We start from the raw sequence: 20,806 nt of genomic DNA, 5'->3' as shown, positions 1-20,806 counted from the left end.
CATATGTTCCCATGTTCTGAGCAAGGCACTTAAACATTAGCTTTCTTACATGGCACATATTGCACTTTTACTTTCTTCTCCAACAGCTTGTTTTGCATTATTTAAACCAAATTGAACGCGTTTCATTATTTATTTGAGGCTAAATTGATTTTATTTATGTATTATATTAAGTTAAAATAAGTGTTCATTCAGTATTGTTGTAATTGTCATTATAAAAAGAAGAAAATAAATCGGCAGCGATTTTTTGGGGTCCTCCAATAATCGGTATCGGCGTTGAAAAATCATAATCGGTCGACCTCTAGTTTATGTATGTGGCTCTGGGTCACAATGATGCTGGGAATAAAACCAGTGGAGGGCTGAGGGGTAAGCCTACACCAAAGCCATATATTTAAACACATGGATCACTAAAAATGAAAGCCCAATATGAATGAGCAACGTGTGAGTTCGGCTCAACAAAACAAACACGAGACGAGGGACCAGTAATGGAGAACATTACTGTGTTTTCATCATGGGAAGAAGGGTTGCACTGATGCAGGCCTTTAAATCTTCAACTATGGGGCAGCCATGTATGGAGGAGCGGAAGGAAGGGGATGTATTGGAAGAGGAATGTATTGGAAGAGGGGGATGCAAACAAAGATCCAAAGTGTTGTTAACTTTTAACATGGGGGACGATAGTCAGTCATTTGTAGGGCGAGGGGAGACACCCGGGGGGGACCCCCGGGGGGGGACACCCTGGGGGGCCGGAGGGGACACCCGGGGGGACCGGAGGGGGACACCCTGGGGGGGAAAACCGGAGGGGGACACCCTGGGGGGGAAAACCGGAGGGGGACACCCTGGGGGGGAAAACCGGAGGGGGACACCCTGGGGGGACGGGGGGGCACCCTGGGGGGGAAAACCGGAGGGGGACACCCTGGGGGGGAAAACCGGAGGGGGACACCCTGGGGGGGAAAACCGGAGGGGGACACCCTGGGGAAAACCTACACTGTAGGCGTGAATACAGTAGTAGGCTATGCACGCCACTTAAGATAAATCAGAGACAATCTAAAGCGTTACACCCAGACAATCATCCAATAGCAGTGACATTAGTCGTTAATCAATTGTGCTTGACGATGCATGACCAAGAGTGCAAATCAGAGGGAAGGAGAGAGGGAGCAAGAAAGAGACAAATGAAGACAAGAGTGAAAAATCACAGAGACACAAGAGCAACCCACCACATCCTCCGTCCCCCCTCCCTCCCGCCGTCCCTCTTTCCCTTCCACCGTCCGTCCGTCCCTCCCTCCCGCCCTCCCAAAACCCCACTACTTACTTCTTCACGTTGGCCTCTCCATTGGGGATCCTTCTGAGCTTCTTCTTCTTGAGGATCTTGACGGCCCTGCGACACAGCGTGTCAGAGTCCAGCATCTCCTTCACCTTACCGTAGGAGCCCTCCCCTAACAGGTCTCCCATCAGGTACTTCCCAATTAGCTTGGCCCTCTTCCTGCGCGGTTGGTATATCACCTCTGTGGAGTCGATGCGGTGGATGAAGGTGTCCATGCCCATCAGCTCATTCTCAGTCAGATAGTCCAGGTGCTGCAGCTCCCCGACACTCATGGTTAAATCAACTTAGTTACTGTAGCGTGCTCCAGACAGTCCAATATAGTGGACTGTGACCTCAAGCCTTTGGCTGTGTATCCTGGTGGCTCAGGGATACAGTTCAATTAGAAAACACTAAGTGACATTGCAGCTGTAGCCTGGCATGGGCATTGAGAGAAACCATTTACATTGTAATAGAGTAGGTCTGTAAACATAGAGGTTAGTTTCAGTTCGTGGGAACAATATGTAGGCTAGCTGTAAAGGTTTCCAGAGTGGTGTGGGATAGTTAACTCAGACCCAGCGATGCCAAGGTCCAGGGTGAAAAGATTTGTGGAGAGTTCAGGCTGTGGGAAAGGTGCTACTGAGCAGAGAATGGGACATCTGGCTGAGTTTACATTCCGCTGCTTAGCTCCATGTCACCTCCATCTGTGATCTGATATGAGATGGCGACATGCAGAGGGAGAGGTAACCAGTCCTGTTTCAAAGTCAAGTGAAGCATGACGGCCATAGAACCTTGTAGCGATCCATGGTCACCATTGGTTTGCCTTGATCTAAGTGCAGATGCAATAAATACTCAATCACACCTAAATTAGTTATTTCAGTCTTTAGTATCTTTATGCTCTGGGTCCTAGATTTATTGTCAGCGCTTCTATGGAGTCCACTAGTCTTTCCCAGTTGGCAACTCAGGATACTGCTCCAGAGAACCTGTGGGTCAAAAATGTAGCTAATCAACAGACAAATCTTTCAGCAATCAAGGGATATTTGCCTACTAACATTTTAAATGTTCATTTTGTAGGAAATGAGTGACAGCTACAGGTCCACAAGGCTGGCTATGCATTTCAGGATACTTCTGGTCTGGTGTCAAAATACTAAAACCATAAGATCAATATTTCAGAACGCAAGCAAACAAGGACTAATCGAGAATGACAGCCGATTCTGTTGCACGACTCAGTCAGTGAATGCCTGTCGCACATTTAAAAAAAAAGAAGAAGCATGCAACCAAGCGGAGTTAGCCTCATGCATTTTGCCGATTATTTCAGTAGCTAGCTTGCTACCTTCAACTCACTATAGGTAGTTAACCGGCTAACACGCTTTTGACACCTCAACCTTAGGAGAGGTAAAATGTGTTTTATACTGGATATTCGGGTCTCTCGTCAATAGATTTTGAACCAACCATGAATGATATATTCTGAATCAGGGATGGATTGAGAACAATCCACACCTCTATTCTCTTGTTAGACTATTTCAATAGGTGTCCCCCTATGAGTCGGGGGACAATGGTCAGTTTTATTTTATCTTCAGGCTTTCAATCCTCCCCCGAATAAATAAATAAATAAAACAACTAGGAAAGTCGGTTAAGAACAAATTCTTACTTACAATGACATCCTACCCAGGACGACGCTGGGCCAATTGTGCGCAGCCCTATGGGACTCCCAATCACAGCCGGATGTGATACAGCCTGGATTCAAACCAGGGACTGTAGTGACACCTCTTGCACTGAGATGCAATGCCTTAGACCGCTGCGCCACTCAGGAGGCCAAAAACCTGTGGATTTTTGACCATCCTCCCGATTCAGAATATATCATTATCAGTCATGGCACGCTTTGTGGAAGATTAAAAAATAATAGTATGACTTTGGATTTCAAAGATGTGAATTGTTCTCATCCATCCCGATTCAGAATATACCATCTTCATAGTCACGGCATGTTTGGGTTCAATAGCTATCGACAAGAGAAAACCCCGAATATCCTATATAAAACTAATTTCATCGAGGTGTCAAACCGTAACTCCAATCTTCCCGAACACTCGCACGAATTTACAATTTCATTCTAGCAAACCAGATAACTCGTCTAACTGTATGCAATGGGTGTTTCGTTAGCTAGCTATGTAGTTATGCTATGTTCAAAATCGGATAAAGTTACTAGCAAGTAAGAAGTACAGTAACGACGTTATATCCTTTCTACCTAGCTACCCGGCAGGAGCTAACGGCTAAATACAGATTAAAGTGGATGGTAGTTATGCTTGCAAAATGTCAGCATTTTGTGGTAACGGGTCTCACCTTAACATCCAGACTCTATCGACAGATGTCCTGTTCGTTATATAGTGTTTTATTTGTCTCTGTCGGCATAAATAGGAGGTTTACTATTATTGATGCAGCTGCTATTAGGTTGCCGCCATCTTGTTTACCTCCCCCTCTCTCCAGGCCATTGACTATCAATAGGTACTGTATATATGCTCCAGTTGAATGAAAGCCAACCTCGTCTACATTGTCCCAGACAATTTTATTTATTTATTATTTCACACTCACAGCCTTCACAAAATGTACTTTGTCTTTTAATATGTCCTAGAACTACTGTTAGGGGTTAAAGAAAAACTAATTGAACACTGCAACAAATTAAACAACCTAGGCCAGATTAGGGACCCCGCCCCTTTGTTTTTACACTGCTGCTATTTTATTTATCCTTTATTTAACTAGCCAAGTCAGTTAAGAACTAATTCTTATTTACAATGACAGCCAAACCCTAACCCATACAACGCTGGGCCAATTGTGCACCGCCCTATGGGACTCTCAATCATGGCCGGTTGTGATACAGCCTGGAATCAAAGCAGGGTCTGTAGTGACGCCTCTAGCGCTGAGATATAGTGCCTTAGACCACTGCGCCAGTCGCTGTTTATCATCTTTGCATAGTCACTCTACCCCTACCTATATGTACAAATTACCTCGACTAATCTGTACCCCTGCACATTGACTCGGTACCGGTACCCCTTGTATATAGCCTCATTATTGTTATTTTATTGTGTGACTTTTTACAATTATTTTTGTAACTTTATTTAGTAAATATTTTCTTAACTCTTATTTTCTTAAAACTGCATTGTTGGTTAAGGGCTTTTAAGTAAGCATTTCGCTATAGATGCAATGTTGTATTTGGTGCATGTGACAAATAAAATTTGATTTGATTTGATATGAATACAGACACTCAAAAAAAGAAAACAAAAACACCCAGGGGTGCTTTAATTGCTGTTGATGTAATTCTTGAAGTTCAGTTTTAGGTAATCCTGAACACAGCCCTATGTCAGGTCACAGCAGTGCAGTCAGTGGTGTTGACCTGCTTTCCGCACTGACTGCATACTGGCCAACCCTGTCCCACTACACAAGTATCCAGCTACCACAGCCTCAGAGGCCAACCATTTTTTGCTTAGCTGACCGATCTGGGTTATATTTAACCAGTGTAAACCCCAGGGAATATCAAACTGAAGCTCTGATTTCACAGATCTGTTACCCTCCTCATTAGAGGACCACCGTGGCTGCCAAACGCTGGGGCTGATCAATTAGGAGTTATAGGATAACCCCCCCCCCCATACCTGGATGTAAGGGGTACATATGAGGATGAGGTCAGGGGTGTGGTCTGGGGGGGTGGTCCGGAAGTAAGATCATTGGGCATTTTTAAAACACCTGAAACAGCTTTTTCCTGCAATCTAGATCCATAATCATTATGTTTAATTCTCAGTGGACGAAAAAGTACCCAACTGTCATACTTGAGTAAAATTAAAGATACCTAAATAGAAACAACTCAAGTAAAAGTAAAAGTCACCCAGTAAAATACTACTTAAGTAAAAGTCTAAAAGTATTTGGTTTTAAATATACTTAAGTATCAAAAATCAATGCAATTGCTAAAATATACTTAAGTATCAAAAGTAAAAGTATAAATTGTTTAAAATTCCCTAGTTCAATTTTTTTTTTTTTTACTGATAGCCAGGGGCACACTCAAACACTCGGACATAATTTACAAACGAAGCATTTGTGTTTCGTGAGTCCGCCCAATCAGAGGCAGTAGGGATAACCAGGGATGTTCTCTTGATTATTGGTGATTTGTAATGAGTACTTTTGGATGTCAGAGAAAATGTATGGAGTAAAAAGTAGAACATTTTCTTTAGGCATGTAGTGAATTAAAAGTAGTCAAAAATATAAATAGTAAAGTACAGATACCCCAAAAAACTATTTAAGTACTTTACACTAGTGTTAATTCAATGTTTAAAAAAGTGTATTTTTCAGCATAACTAAGCATACTTCTGGAACAGTCTGTATCCTCCTGACTGGTGTTTATTTTTTTTAAGAAACTAAATATGCTCCTCTGCATTTCTGGGTAATAGACTGTCTTATTCAGTACATTTAGTTGTTGCTTGCTTTTCTAAGGTATACCAACCTTGCCAGCTACGATAGACAAGCTAGCTACTCTATTTTTATTTAACTAGGCAAATCAGTTAAGAACAAATTCTTATTTACAATGACAGCCTAACCCAGCCCAACCTGGGCCGATTGTGCGCCACCCTATGGGACTCCAAATCACAGCCAGATGTGATACAGCCTAGATTTTAACCAGGGTCTGTAGTGACACCTCTAGCACTGAGATGCAGTGCCTTAGACCGCTACGCCACTCGGGAGCCCTCTAACTTGATTGATAGCCTTAAATAGCTTCTTGGTAGCTAGTTATGAGGTTGGGAGACTGGGAACCTATCCGGGCTAGCAAAAGCAAACTTCATAAAATTGCTAGGTGGCTAGTAGTATTACAGAGAAACAACCCCCCCAAAAATACATTAATTTTGTATTTATATATATATATATATATATATATAAAATACACAGTACCGTTCAAAAGTTTGGAAACACCTACTCATTCAAGGGTTTTTCTTGATTTTTTACTATTTTCTACATTGTAGAATAGTAGTGAAGACATCACAACTATAAAATATCACATATGGAATCATGTAGTAACCACAAAAGTGTTAACCTCTTTGGGCTAGGGGGCAGTATTCAGAAGTTCGGATGACTGACGTGCCCAAAGTAAACTGCCTGTTACTCAGGCCCAGAAGCTAAGATATGCATATACTTGGTAGAATTGGATAGAAAACACTCTGGATGCTAGTCTATGGGATATTCGAAGGAATTCCTCCCAGATTGCAGTTTCTATGGCTTCCACTAGATGTCAACAGTCTTTAGAAAGGGTTTCAGGCTTGTTTGTTGAAAAATGAGCAAGTATTTGTCGTTTTTCTAAGGTGTCCCTTGTTAGGACTCTAGTCTTGATGCGCGCATGAATGAGGGCGTGCACTTTGTTATTTATCTCCGGTATAGAGCATACTACATTCCGTCTTAAAATGTATTGTTTATTTACATATTAGGGATTGATTAGGAACGTTGTTTGACTTTTTTGGACGAAGTTTACCAGTAACCCTTGGGATTCCTTTGTCTGCATGTTGAACAAGTGGAATGGGTGGATTACTGAATCAAACGCGCCAACTAAACTGACTTTTTTGGGATATAAAGAAGGACTTTATCGAACAAAATGACCATTTGTTGTGTAGCTGGGACCCTTGGGATTGCAAACAGAGGAAGATCTTCAAAGGTAAGTGATTTATTTTAGCGCTATTTTTATTTTTGTGAAGCCTCTGCTGGTTTGGAAAAGGTTTTTAATGCTGGTGTGTGCGGGGGCTGTCCTCAGATAATCGCATGGTAGGCTTTCGCCGTAAAGCCTTTTTGAAATCTGATAACGCGGTTGGATTAACAAGAAGTTAAGCTTTTAAACGATGTAAGACACTTGTATTTTCATGAATGTTTAATATTACGATTTTTGTATTTTAAATTTTGCGCTCTGCAATTTCACCGGATGTTGTCGTAGTGGAATGCTAGCGGTACACCGATCCCAATTAAACAGATCTAAATATATGTATGTGGGAACTCCTTCAAGACTGTTGGAAAAGCATTTCAGGTGAGAGAATGCCAAGAGTGTGCAAAGCTGTCATCAACGCAAAGGGTGCCTACTTTGAAGAATCTCAAATATAAAATATATTTAGATCTGTTTAACACTTTTGTGGTTAATACATGATTCCATATGTGTTATTTCATTGTGTTGATGTCTTCACTATTATTCTACAATGTAGAAAATAGTAAAAATAAGGAAAAACCCTTGAATGATTAGGTGTGTCCAAACTTTTGACTGATACTGTATACAGTTGAAGTCGGAGGTTTACATACACTTAGGTTGGAGTCATTAAAACTTGTTTTTCAACCACTCCACAAATTTCTTGTTAATAAACTATAGTTTGGTAAGTCGGTTAGGACATCTACTTTGTGCATGACACAAAGTAATTTTTCCAACAATTGTTTACAGACAGATTATTTCACTTATAATTCACTGTATCACATATTCCAGTGGGTCAGAAGTTTACATACACTAAGTTGACTGTACCTTTAAACAGCTTAGGAAATTCCAGAAAATTATGTTATGGCTATAGAAGCTTCTGATAGGCTAATTGACATAATTTGAGTCAATTGGAGGTGTACCTGTGGATGTATTTCAAGGCCTACCTTCAAACTCAGTGCCTCTTTGCTTGACATCATGGGAAAATCAAAATAAATCAGCCAAGACCTCAGAAAAAATATTGGAGACCTCCACAAGTCTGGTTCATCTTTGGGAGCAATTTCCAAATGCCTGAAGGTACCACGTTCATCTGTACAAACAATAGTATTGTAACGCCCTGGCCATAGAGAGGGTTTTTTGTTCTCTATTTTTGGTTAGGCCAGGGTGTGACATGGGTGGGCATTCTAAGTTTCTTTTTCTATGTTGGTGGTTTTCTTTGTTTTGGCCGTGTATGGCTCTCAATCAGGAACAGGTGTAGATCGTTGTTGCTGATTGAGAGTCATACATAGGCAGCCTGTTTTTCCTTTGGGGTTTGTGGGTGAATAATTTCTGTTTAGTGTTTGCACCTGACAGGACTGTTTGGCTGTCGGTTTCTTGTTTTTTTTGTCTAACGTGTTCTTTCTTGAATAAATTAATTTAAGATGAACACATCCTCCGCTGCACCTTGGTCTCATTCTAACGACGGCCGTTACAAGTATGCAGGTATAAACACCATGGGACCATGCAGCCATCATACCGCTCAGGAAGGAGATGCGTTCTGTCTCCTAGAGGTGAACGCACTTTGGTGAGAAGTGCAAATCAATCCTAGAGCAACAGCAAAGTATGTTGTGAAGATGCTGGAGGAAACGGCTACAAAAGCATCTATATCCACAGTAAAACGAGTCCTATATCAACATAACCTGAAAGGCCGCTCAGTAAGGAAGAAGCCACTGCTCCAAAACCGCCATTAAAAAGGCAGACTACGGTTTCCAACTGCACATGGGACAAAGATTGTACTTTTTGGAGAAATGTCCTCTGATCTGATGAAACAAAAAGAGAACTGTTTGGCCATAATGACCATCATTATGTTTGGAGGAAAAAGGGGGAGGCTTGCAAGCCGAAGAACACCATCCCCACCGTGAAGCACAGGGGCCTCACAACCGCAGACGTCGTGTATGGCGTCGTATGGGCGAGCGGTTTGCTGATGTCAATGTTGTGAAAAGAGCGCCCCATGGTGTTGGTGGGGTTATGGTATGGGCAGGCATAAACTAAGGACAACGAACACAATACTATTTATCAATGGCAATTTGAATGCATAGAGATACCATGATGAGATCCTGAGGCCCAACATCGTGGCATCACCTCATGTTTCAGCATAATGCACAGCCTCATGTCACAAGGATCTGCACAAAATTCCTGGAAGCTTAAAATTTCCCACTTCTTCATTGGCCTACATACATACCAGAAATGTCACCCATTGAGCATGTTTGGGATGCGCTTGATTGACGTGTACGACAGCGTGTTCCAGTTCCTGTCAATATCCATCAACTTCGCACAGCCATTGAAGAGTGGGACAATATTCCACAATCAACAGCCTGATCAACTCTATGCGAAAGAGATGTGTCGCTGCATGAGTCGAATGGTGGTCACACCAGATACTGACTGGTTCTCATCCACGCCCCTATTTTTTTTTAAGGTATCTGTGACCAACAGATGCATATCTGTAGTCCCAGTCATGTGAAATCCATCCAATAGGGCCCAATGCATTTATTTCAATTGACTGATAAATTGTAACTCAGGAAAATCTTTGAAATTGTTGCCTGTTGCATTTATATTTTTGTTCAGTGTATATATTTTTATTGTTTGCAGTGAAGCATTTTACATTTATGATGTACAACAACCACAGCAAAACCATGTACAGAAATAACTAACTTCAAAGCCATTCATTACTTTCAAACTGATTAAAAAAAAATCTTCATTCAAATTGTTTGTCTAGTTGTGTAAAGTACTTAAGTAAAAATACTTTAAAGTACTACTTAAGTATCTGTACTTTACTATTTATATTTCTGACCACTTTTACTACATTCTTAAATAAAATGATGTACTTTTTACTCCATACAGTTTCCATGACACCCAAAAGTACTCATTACATTTTGAATGCTTAGCAGGACAGGAAAATTGTGAAATTCACACACTTACCAAGAGAACATCCCTGGTCATCCCTACTGCCTCTGATCTGATGGACTCACTAAACACACATGCATTGTTTGTAAATTACGTCTGAGTGTTGGAGTGTGCCCCTGGCTACTCGTAAATAAAAAGTATATTGTAGCAATTACATTTACTTAAGTATATTTAAAACCAAATATTTTTAGACTTTTACTTGTAGTATTTTACTGGGTGAATTTCACTTGAGTCCTTTTCTATTTAAGGTATCTTTACTTTTACTCAAGTATGACAATTGGGTACTTATTCCACCACTATGTATGTGTGTGTGTAGGTTGTTCTGTGTTATGAGTCGTGACTGAAATCTGATCATGATAGCGAGCCATCAGAACGCTACCCTAGCCGTCCGATTGATCAAATAGGAAACTTTCATTCTGTAGTTTAGTAAGAACATCAACTGACTCTTAGAAAAGTTTAGATCAGACAAATCCATCCTTAATCTCCAGCCTAAACAGTTTATCACCAACCATACAATTCCACACAATCTAGAAGAGATTACTTGAACTGAGTGTCCTACAGTTTGTTTCCACAACAAAGAGAAATCAATATGCCACTGTTGGTTGTTTAAAAAAATGAAAAGTTGATGAAGTCAGGCAAGTTCAGACCTCTTCTTCAGTAGTATGGCCTCCTCGGGTTGTTCTGAGAAGAGAGACAGACGTATTACTCCAAACTCTTGCCGATGCAAGGTCATCTGAACAGAACAGCTTACATGTTATGTAGTAGTTACCAGTGGGTTAGGCCTGAAGCGGTAGGCCAGCATCATCCTCTTTCTGAAAGCATCATACTCATCGTCCTGTCCTGAGAGCTCAGAGGGCCGGTCCACGCCAAACCCTGCCCCGTCAACAGCTGTGGTTCCCCTGGAACAAACACACCACATCAGCTGGCTAGGTGTATGTCTCTGTGTGTGTGTAAGCTGTGTAGAATACCTTGTATCAGACAGTAGTGTGTGTACTCATGTGAAGTGTTTGTGTCCATGTCTGAGTGCAAATGTGTATACTATGTGTCTGTGAGTGTGTGTATTTGACAGCCCCTAACCTGTGGACCGGAGCCTTGATGCCCTGACCGCCAGAGCCAAGCCCATCGCCCTCCTTCCAGCCCATCTTCATGAGCATCTGGAAACCAAGGTTCTCCACCGTCAGCTTAAACTCCTTATACTCCGAGTAGTCTGGGTCACGGCCCTCCTGCAGAACACAAGGCAAGAACATGAGAATAGAATGTGTTTCACAAATGATGGTTCACAGGTAATTCCTTTTGGGCAGAGGCTAGACAACGAAGGGGCCAAGGATCAAGTGGTGAAGAGAACAAATGGGGAGTGGACCGACCTTGAGTGCCTTGAAGGTCTCCATAAACTTCTCCAGCTCCTCCGGAGGTAGGAAGTCACCAATGAAGTGCTTCCCCTTACCCATGTCAGTCAGCGACTCTGCCCACTCTGGAGGAAGACAAGCAGCCATTTACATAAACACCAAATCACTTCAGGGCCGTGGTCAGCAGGAGACAACATATTGGAACTTTCAGATTAAACGTGGCCCAGGTTATTATGACGCAGTTCATCTCAGAGTTGATTCATGAATTGTAGTAGTAACAAACTGATCTTTTGAAGAATGAAATCTCACATTCAAATGGACTTGAAGTTGAAAAATGTTGACATTTCCCTTCATATTCATCATCTCCAGCACCACCCCAACATCAACATATGTGATAATTGTGTGTTATTTAGGTTTTGTAGTAAAACAGAGGAAGATAAGTGTTTCCAATGACATTGGTGTGCAACGTGTCATTTTAACCAATTATGAGGAGGCATTGCCTACTAATTGGTTGATGATGTCATTGGAAACACTTTTTAACTACAAAACATGGAAATGCACAATGTTGGGGTGGTGCTGGAGATGATGAATATGAAGGTGGATTTTTTATTTTCTTTCTCCCTTTGAGCCCTTTCACTTAAACAGAAGCAAATCATTCCAAATTGCAGCTGACTTGAAAGGCGAGTTGAGACTGACTGATCTACAAATCACCTTGCATCATAAATAACTACTCAATATGATTTGTAGATCAGTCAGTCAGTCAGTCATAATTTACCCATGATACATCACGGTTCTGAAAATCTTGAACACTGTCTTCATTAATCTTACCACGTGTTTTCTCCATCTCCATGTGCCGGAGGCGGTGCTCCCAGGTGCCAGCCTGCTGGTCCACCTCCTCGTCACTATCGTACTCGTGGGAGTGGTCCCGCACCGCCTTCTCCCACATCACCTGCATCTCCGTCATGGCACGCTTATGCTTCATGATCATGTCAAACATCTCCTGCATCTGCGGTGGGAACACAGACACACCACACACACGCATGTGCAGGCCGGACACACACCTCAGGCAAGGTTTCAGGGACAGATTGCAAGGTGGCTGAGAACGAACGCAACCGAGCCCATCTGGTTTTGTTAAAGGTTTGAAGTATGCTGGGCACCCCCATACCAAACCAAGGATTAACACCGCCCAGTCCCCGACAATTCAAACTGGGAAAGTACAATGTGCTGCCATAGTGTATTGTGCTGTCTGTCTGTCAGTCATGTAGTACCTCCTGTTGCTCTTTGAGCTGTTTCTTCTGGTCGTCTGAGAGCTCAGTCACTCCCACCAGGCCCATAGGCTTTCCCTTCTTATAGCCCAGATCCCTCAGTTCATTAACTGAAACACACACACACACACCACAAACACACACACACACACACACAGCATGGATGGACATACCTTACAAACACTGTTTTTAGACTTATACTATAACGTCTGTCTCTGTGCGTGTTATACAAGAGAGGCTGAACATACACTGAGTGGACAAAAAAATAAATCAGGAACACATGCTCTTTCTATGAGAGACTGACCAGGTGAATCCAGGTGAACGCTATGATCCCTTACTGATGTAACTTGTTCAATCCACTTCAATCAGTGTAGATGAAGGGGAGAAGACAGGTTAAATAATGATTTTTAAGCTTTGAGACATGGGTTGTGTATGTATGCCATTCAGAGGGCGAATGAGCAAGACAAAAGATTTCAGTGCCTTTGAAAAGGGTATGGTAGTAGGTGCCATGCGCATTGGTTTGAGGGTGTCAAGAACTGCAAGGCTGCTGGGTTTTTCACGTGCAACAGTTTCCTGTTTGTATCAAGAATGGTCCACAATCCAAAGGACATCCAGCCAACTTGACACAACTGTGGGAAGCAATGGAGTCAACATGGGTCAGCATCCCTGTTGAACGCTTGACACCTTGTAGAGTCCATGCCCCAACAAACTGAGGCTGTTCTGTGGGCAAAGGGAGGTGTACCTCAATATTTGGATTGTGTTCCTAATGTTTTGTACACTCCATGTATGTGTGTTAGATTACCAGAGAGACACGGACTGGGCTCTAGCTCCTCCTCCTTAGGGATGATGATGGGTTGCAGTGACAGATCCACCTTGTCGTCCTCCGACCCCCAGCGGCTCTTCCTCTTCCTCTTCACCACGGGCGGACCTGACGCTTCCTGTTTTATCCCCAGACCCGGCTCCAGCTTTACTTGACCCACCAGGTAGGGGTAGTGAGGGGGCGGAGGAGGGGGAGGATAGGTCAGGGGAGGGGCGGCCGGTCTCTCGAGCTCCACCCCAGGCTCCTGCTTAATCGTTGGAGGGGGGCTCTGGGCATTTTTGGCCTGACGGTACTCCTCCACCTTCTCCTTGTAGAAACGGTGGGCGGGGCTTTGGAGGTCATATAGAAAACTGAGAAAAGGAAGAAGAAATATGCTGTCTTTTGTGGTATTTTATCCAAGTTACATGTTAGCATTACTTACTTTATTTATTCAAAGCTTATGACAAATCAATGTCTTCTTAGGCAACAATAAAATACAATTGGATGAATACATGAAACGCTCTCGATACAATATCTGAGACGGTCACTAACCTGAAGGCGGGGTTTTCCTGGTTGTGCTGGGCGGCGATGGCTTCCACCTCGGGGCCACCATCGGCCACAAACATGGCCAGCTTCTCAGCCACCCTCTGGGTCTCCTCGTCCACTGGGGGGGAGACTTTAAGCAGCCTATCAGTACTGGGGCTCAACTCACACTACTACCGTACCGTACTCAACTGGCCCTCACACACCCGCCTACAGCCAGTAGGGGATAAGAAGAGGGGGGGAAGGAGGAGGAGGAGCAGGGGGACACGGTGGTGATTGGGGAAGTGGATTGTATGGATTTGATAATGGAATACAGACCTAATCTTAAAATTGATGAACAAATAACACCATGAAACGTTGTGGGTAATCATAATGTGTCGTGAATGACTTGTATCATGGTCAAAGTATTCAGTACATCATTGTGTATCTGTAACTTGAAGCTTCGATCCTCATCGGTTTTTGTTTTAATGGTTACTTTCAACATCAACTAAAACTCTCCAGGGAGGGCAATTATATTTATCTCACATATGACTCATTCACATGTATAAATATAGATTACAGATTAAAAGAACACAATCATTCTTTGAGAGAGTGAGGAACTGTGTGTGGTAGAGAAAGAGAGAGAGAGAAACTGATATAGGTAATCTTACCATGAGAACGTGATGGCGTCTCATGTTTTGAGTGATCCTTTCGGAGTTCAGCAACTCTCTTTCGGTAATAAAGATAATCCCGGCTGTTATTATCATACAAGAATCTGTAAGGTGGAGGGAAAAGATCTTTATATCAGGACTAAAAGAGGCACCATTACATACACTATATACTAGCTATACATTTAACATGCTGTTAGTAGCTACATCCATACAGACTTACGAGAAAACAGGGTTGTCCTTGTAGTCCTCCTTGGCCTTCCTCTCTAGCTCAGGCCCTCCCTCAGCCACAAAGGCCGCCATCTTGTCCAGGATAAGTCGTGTGTCTGGGTCTTCTGGGGGAAAGACTTTAAGAGGACTATGAGTACGTTACCTTTACTCTACTGTAGAAGGCTATGAGAATTCAGGCAAAGCATTATTCTCAGGAAGCAGCTACTCTGCAACTGAAATACACAGTCAATGACATGGGTGAAATGACAACATGTAGAATAGGACAGAATCTGACTTGCACCCAGGCTCCTGGCAGTCCTTTGATATTTAAAAACACAGATCATGAATTACCTTTGATTTCTAGGAAGCTTGAGTCATCAACTTCCTCATCATCATCTTCATCTGGGGAGCTGAATATGCTAGGTCTTTGGGGGCGAAGCAGGGTCTTCTTGGACTGGGAGTAGTTCTTAAACTGGTTCAGCATGCTGCTGATGCCTAGACCGGGGCGCTTGCCGATGAGAATGCTCTTCATCTGGGGCTGAGACACTCCTGACGACGGACTGGGGGTGGATGATGACGGGGCTTTGGTGTCACTGCTGGAGCCTAGAGAGGGTACACAACTGGGTTAATCTCACATTCATTGTTTAATGAATCCAGAAGAAAAAAGTAATTCATAAATTATTATTGTGTTATTACCATTTTATTTAATAATTTCTGTATCATAAAAATAAGGTTCTACTGAAACCAATTAAAGAGATCGCTATCTCACCAGAGTCAGAGCTGGGTTTGTCCTTCTGAAGCTTCATAAACTGCTGCAAGAAGCTTCCGTCGTTCACATACTTGTTGTTGTTCGAAGAGTGTCCCTGTAAACTGTGTAAACTGTGGGGATAAGAAGTCAAAATCAATGGCTACAGTCAAGTGGGCCAGAATCAAGTACTTCCAGCAGGGATTGAGCAGAGTTTTGATGAGAGGTATTTGTAGTGTTTCAGAAGACTAGGATCTACTGTACCTTGGTGGCAGTGGCTTGTTGGGAGTCTGAAGGCTCTTTTTCTTGGCCTGCTCTGCCATCTTAGCCTCGATCTCGCGCTTCTTCTGGGCGATCAGCTCCTCCTGACGGAGAATGTTCACACTCATCCTGTTCTTCTGGGCTGGCCGGAACTTGTTGTTCCAGCCTCCTCTCCCTGCAGTGAGAATAAAACAAACAGTGGGAGAGTTGGGAGCAGTTGTTATTGGTGTCCTACTACCAATAAATGTTAGTCACAAGAGGTGATCTCGTTTGTAATTGCTCTAGCTATCTTTGAGTATTTTAGTAAAAGTCGTATGTGACTAGCTATCTATATATTATGAAGAGTGAACTTCCCTGAATGTTAGGAATGTGTAGACATTTACAGTCATGTCAGGGACTATATCTTGCTGCATTGAGGATGTCTCCATTCCCTTTGATTATCTTTGTTGTCACAGACTTGAGAAGCAGCCAGCAGGCCAGGGTTGGTAAAACGTTTTTTTTTTCTAAAGCTGGCTAGTTAGCTCGCTACAAGGTGGCATCAATACGTTAGCAATAAATAGCTAAAATACCAATCTACAACTAATTATGTAATGAATTTGACATTATGTGGTTGATTCTGATTGTGGCTACTGATTTGTTTGATGAATTTTGATGTATCAACAACTACAAATCCTGTTGATGGGCGGTGGTAACTAACGTTAGTTAGCTAAGTAGCTAACGCGTTAGTTATGAAGTTAGCTAGCGCAAAGAACCACATTTGATGAGGCAAGAGTTTATTGTTAAGCATTTTTAAATAGTTACTATATTAAGGTCTGTCATTTAAATTATTGCCTATTATTGCGAGCGTTTACCTGTATCTCCGGACTCCATAGTTGCAGCTAACCAGATCTGTATTCCCTGATACGAGCTATCTGTTGCTAAGCTAGCTAGCGCTTCGCTAGTTTCCGCTTCCTGTTCGTCTCGCAAATCGATGAATTTTGTCGGTTGTCGCTACCCGTACACGTTCCCTCTTGGTTGTCTGATAGAGAATCGGAAGATGGCTGAAGCTCCCCCACGGCCCTGCCGGTTTTTCTGTCACCGATGTTCAGCAGAGATCAACCCTCGTCTCCCGGTAAGCATTCCAGAGGTTTTTGTTGTTCACGAAAGGGAACCATGGCCAGCTAAGTGGGGTTTGTATTATTTTATCCACGATTTCCTCTGGCTGAAGCATGACAGCTAACTAACGTTAGCTTGTAGCTAGTGGAACGTTCACGTTGCCAATAATTTGACAGCTATAGTTTCGTTTGCAATCTAGCCAGCTACCAAAATAGCTTGTAGTTTGCCTGTTAGGCATGATCTCGAAACATCCTATGTGACTTGTTGGATTAGCTAAGGAGTTACCCATATCTTACAGTGACAGCGTGTCTGTCCTTTAATGATATGACAGCTTGCCGGATCAACAGGGAAATCGGCCCCATAGCACCTCCAAAGGTAGATAGCTACCTAACTTGAAGCGGAAATCAGCATTTGAAACAATAACAAAGCGACTCTCCACCACTGTTTCATGTCTGGAGAAATTTAGCCACTCTCAAATTCAAAGCTATAGATGCAAGAAATTACCATTAATGATATCAAAAGTTTAGTTTAACAAAGCTTTTAGGATAAATAGTGTTTGTTTACATTTACTTTGTTTACAAACAGTGGATTAAATATGCATATATTTTGGGTTCTGATGGGGTAGGACAGTTGAACTAAGCTCATAATGCATTTATAAGTTATATTCTTCAAGAATCAATGGGTACATATAATTCATTTATACATCCACAAATGGATGTAGCAACTGCTGATTACCCCTTTATTAAGCTATGATCTCACAAAGTGTGACTTTCAAAAAACAAAATCATTAGGCTATGTACACCACCAACTCATTTCCATAGCTGCAACAACCTGCTTTAATAGTCTGTTGTTGTATGGTCATTCATAGGAAGCTTCTTGAATTGTACAGTGCAGTAGCTTTCAGATATCTACCTGCATGGAGAGCCTTTGCAAAGAGCTAATGGTACTCAAAGATCTCTCAATAGCAATGGATTATTGAATGGATCATCAGCTATTGTTAAAATGATCAACTCTGGTAATGGAGCTACAGCGGGTCAAAGTGTGAGGTCAATAGCTAACTTGTTTGATTTTGAATTCAAGCCACATCTGGTTGAAGCTAGCTAACAATCTTAATTCCCAGGTACATACATAGCCTACATAGGCATGGTTGTTGTTTTGTTTCGCTTCAGATCAAATTTAAAACATTAAAGTGTATGAGACTGACAGATGACAATTATGATGATGTTATAAATTAGATGTATCTCTGCTTTCCTGCAGGAGTACACATGTCCGCGGTGTGAATCTGGCTTCATTGAAGAGCTATCAGTGGAGAGAAGGTAGCCTACAGTATCATCTGCCTGTCTATCAGAGTTTAAAGCCCTTTCAGCAGCACTTCTCCATTGACAATGCTATATGTGTCTGGGAAACAGGCTGTCAGTGTTTAGGCTCATTTCTATCACATTGGTTCATAGTTGAAGATAAGATGAGAACCTGCCATTTTTTGTATTTTATTTATTTCCAGCACTGAAAATGGGTCCACATCCACTGCCTCCACCAGCGATCAGAACCGTCCGACTTTTGAGGTTAGTGACACAGAACTCCTTTGTTCCTCAACTCAACAGTTGGTCCTCATGAACTCATGCACCTTGGTTGGACTGCAAGGTAGTGACAGTATATGTTTCACTCTTTGTCCTTCCTAAGAGTATGGACCACCAGCACATGTTTACATTTCCGCCCGGATACGGCCAGTTTGCTCTGGGGATTTTTGACGAGAATTTCGACCTCCGAGCGGGGCTGCCAGCAGAAGACAACCGCGAGACGGAGAACCGGCGGGAACGGGAGATGGCGTCATGGCAACGGTATAGCGCTCGGCAACCACAGGGACGACACATGCCACGGCGACCAGGACAGAGACACGAGGAAGTGCCCACATTAGAGGGGTAAGGAACACTTTCCAGCTTGCTTGCCCTATGAAACATTGTTTGCCCTGTAGGAAAGAGATGAAAAAGGAATTATGAAAGGAATTCATACACTACTTGTGTAGTGACATGACTCAATTTTCTTCAGGAATAATTCAGGATGTCAAATCAAATCAAATGTTATTTGTCACATGCGCCGATTACAACAGGTTACAGGTTCACCTTACAGTTAAATGCTTAAGTGACTGAGATATTTCTCATTGTCCCTCTGCAGAATCATCCAGCAGCTATTGAATGGAATCATAGCACCCACAGCCATGCCGAACATTGCAATGGGACCATGGTATATGCACAGTGATATTATATAATTACCAGGAAAATTGATGTTGTGTCTGTAAACGTACTAGTTACTGTGTGTTTCTAGTAATTTCTTGGAATTCTCTTGATAGGGGCATGCTACACTCAAATCCAATGGACTACGCTTGGGGTGCAAATGGACTTGATTCTATCATTACCCAGGTATACCCAAATCCTCTACACTTCACAAGGGATTCAATTACAAATTCTGGTGACACATTTGCACAATCTAATGATACAACTTTCCCTTTCTCCTCTGTAGTTATTAAATCAGTTTGAGAACACTGGTCCTCCTCCTGCTGACAGAGAGAGGATAAAGAACCTGCCCAGCATCCAGATCACAGAGGAACATGTGGGTGAGTCAACAACAACAACTTTTCACAGTCCCCTTCAGGATTCTGGGATCACGTTTTTTTGGGGTGCAAAAGCAACAATTCCTTGCATATTATGCAAGGGCTTGCAAATTTAACCAATCACAGCACCATTTCCGCATAAAAAAGTCAAATGATCGCATATTATCACATTACAGGAAGAGGGCTGGCAATTTCAACCAATCACTGCACATCTACTGTATAATATGGTTCAATCAAGCCACACGTCATCAAACTTTTCCCCATGTCAGTGCATTTTCACGACAAATTGGACAAAATCATTGCATATTGCCATGCAAAATGTCAGAATTGCCGCAGCAAAATCAAGTGGAATTTTGGAGGGACTGATCACTCAACCACAGAGGTCAAAAATAATTTTAAAGGTATAGTTCACAACAAAATATTGTATTTTATTGCAGGTTCCAGTTTAGAATGTTCTGTGTGTAAGGAAGACTACAGTGTAGGGGAGACTGTGAGGCAACTTCCGTGCAATCACCTGTTTCACAATGACTGCATAGTACCATGGCTGGAACAGGTATGTGCTTTTTCACCTCAGTTTAATTCCTTTTAAATGCAGTGGTTTGCATGTTAATGCTTTCTCATTGTCTAAGCTGTAAGCTGAACCTCGTTTCTGTGACCCTGTCTCCCTCCCTCAGCACGACACATGTCCAGTGTGCAGAAAGAGCCTCAGTGGACAGAACACAGCCACGGACCCCCCGGGACTTTCAGGAATGAACTTCTCCCCTTCCTCCTCTTCCTCATCCTCTTCCAGCTCCCCCAGTAACGAGAACGCTGCCAACAACTCCTAGATCTCCATCACACCTCGATCTCACCTCCTGCACACAACCAACACCTCACCCCCACCCCAGGCAGACTTTCACCCCCACTCTACCACTGGCTCAGGAGAGTCTGGAGGGCCGCCCCTCTCGGTGCTCTCTTTAAGGCCCACTGGGAGAAGCTGCTGGGGAGATGACTCTACTCTGGAGGTGAAACGATAAACACAATATGGACTATGAGACGTTCTTTTTATTTTATTTTATCCCCTTTCTATTGTGAACTTTGAACACACGATCATTCCTTCCCATGTGTGAGGACTGGAGTGGATGCCGGCACCAGTATTGTTGCGATGCTTCTGTAAAAGGAGAGAGTGAAGATGAAACTGGAGAAGGATCCGAACAGGCTGTGGTGTATAATAGTATCCACGTTTGAACTGCAGTGGACTGCGACTTGACTGAGACATTGTCATGTCTTTTTGCCATAAGATGGGGACACACATTTTATATTTAAAAGAGAAAGTGTTTAAAGTTTGTTTTTTGTTTTTTTTCTCAACCGTGGTG

The 20,806-nt window shown here is 42.6% G+C and overlaps 3 protein-coding genes across 4 annotated transcripts in view; 1 reads left to right on the top strand and 2 right to left on the bottom strand.

The window, feature by feature from the left end:
• LOC106569546 (serine/threonine-protein kinase STK11) overlaps positions 1-3,766 on the bottom strand; it is a 76,478-nt gene extending 72,712 nt beyond the window's left edge. For both annotated transcript variants that reach the window (XM_014141006.3, XM_045694355.2), the window contains exons 1-2: positions 3,632-3,766; positions 1,307-2,277 (exon numbers count right to left, since the gene is read on the bottom strand). In XM_014141006.3, coding sequence (XP_013996481.2) covers positions 1,307-1,590 — 284 coding nt within the window. In that variant the 5' untranslated portion in view covers positions 1,591-2,277; positions 3,632-3,766. The remainder of the gene's footprint in view (positions 1-1,306; positions 2,278-3,631) is intronic.
• Positions 3,767-10,415: 6,649 nt separating this feature from the next.
• On the bottom strand, positions 10,416-16,723 carry LOC106569544 (SURP and G-patch domain-containing protein 1). The gene is made up of 14 exons (XM_014141004.3): positions 16,600-16,723; positions 15,752-15,923; positions 15,512-15,621; positions 15,094-15,345; positions 14,756-14,879; positions 14,536-14,639; positions 13,895-14,018; positions 13,346-13,713; positions 12,547-12,653; positions 12,107-12,284; positions 11,297-11,403; positions 11,010-11,155; positions 10,702-10,831; positions 10,416-10,613 (listed from the first exon to the last, which is right to left on the bottom strand). The coding sequence occupies exons 1-14, from the start codon at positions 16,616-16,618 to the stop codon at positions 10,587-10,589; spliced, it is 1,968 nt and encodes a 655-aa protein (XP_013996479.2). The 5' UTR covers positions 16,619-16,723; the 3' UTR covers positions 10,416-10,586.
• LOC106569545 (E3 ubiquitin-protein ligase RNF126) lies at positions 16,719-20,555 on the top strand. The gene is made up of 9 exons (XM_045694354.2): positions 16,719-16,859; positions 18,101-18,159; positions 18,345-18,405; positions 18,524-18,762; positions 19,016-19,084; positions 19,191-19,260; positions 19,361-19,454; positions 19,889-20,004; positions 20,126-20,555. Exons 1-9 carry the CDS (start codon positions 16,719-16,721, stop codon positions 20,276-20,278), a joined length of 1,002 nt encoding a protein of 333 aa, XP_045550310.2. The 3' UTR covers positions 20,279-20,555.
• Positions 20,556-20,806: the final 251 nt, after the last annotated feature.

Source organism: Salmo salar, chromosome 14 (genome assembly GCF_965601325.2).
Source record: "Salmo salar chromosome 14, fSalSal1, whole genome shotgun sequence".
NCBI classification, from domain to species: domain Eukaryota; kingdom Metazoa; phylum Chordata; class Actinopteri; order Salmoniformes; family Salmonidae; genus Salmo; species Salmo salar.
The sequence above is the reverse complement of the archived record's forward strand: the minus strand, read 5'-3'. Positions and strand labels throughout refer to the sequence as shown.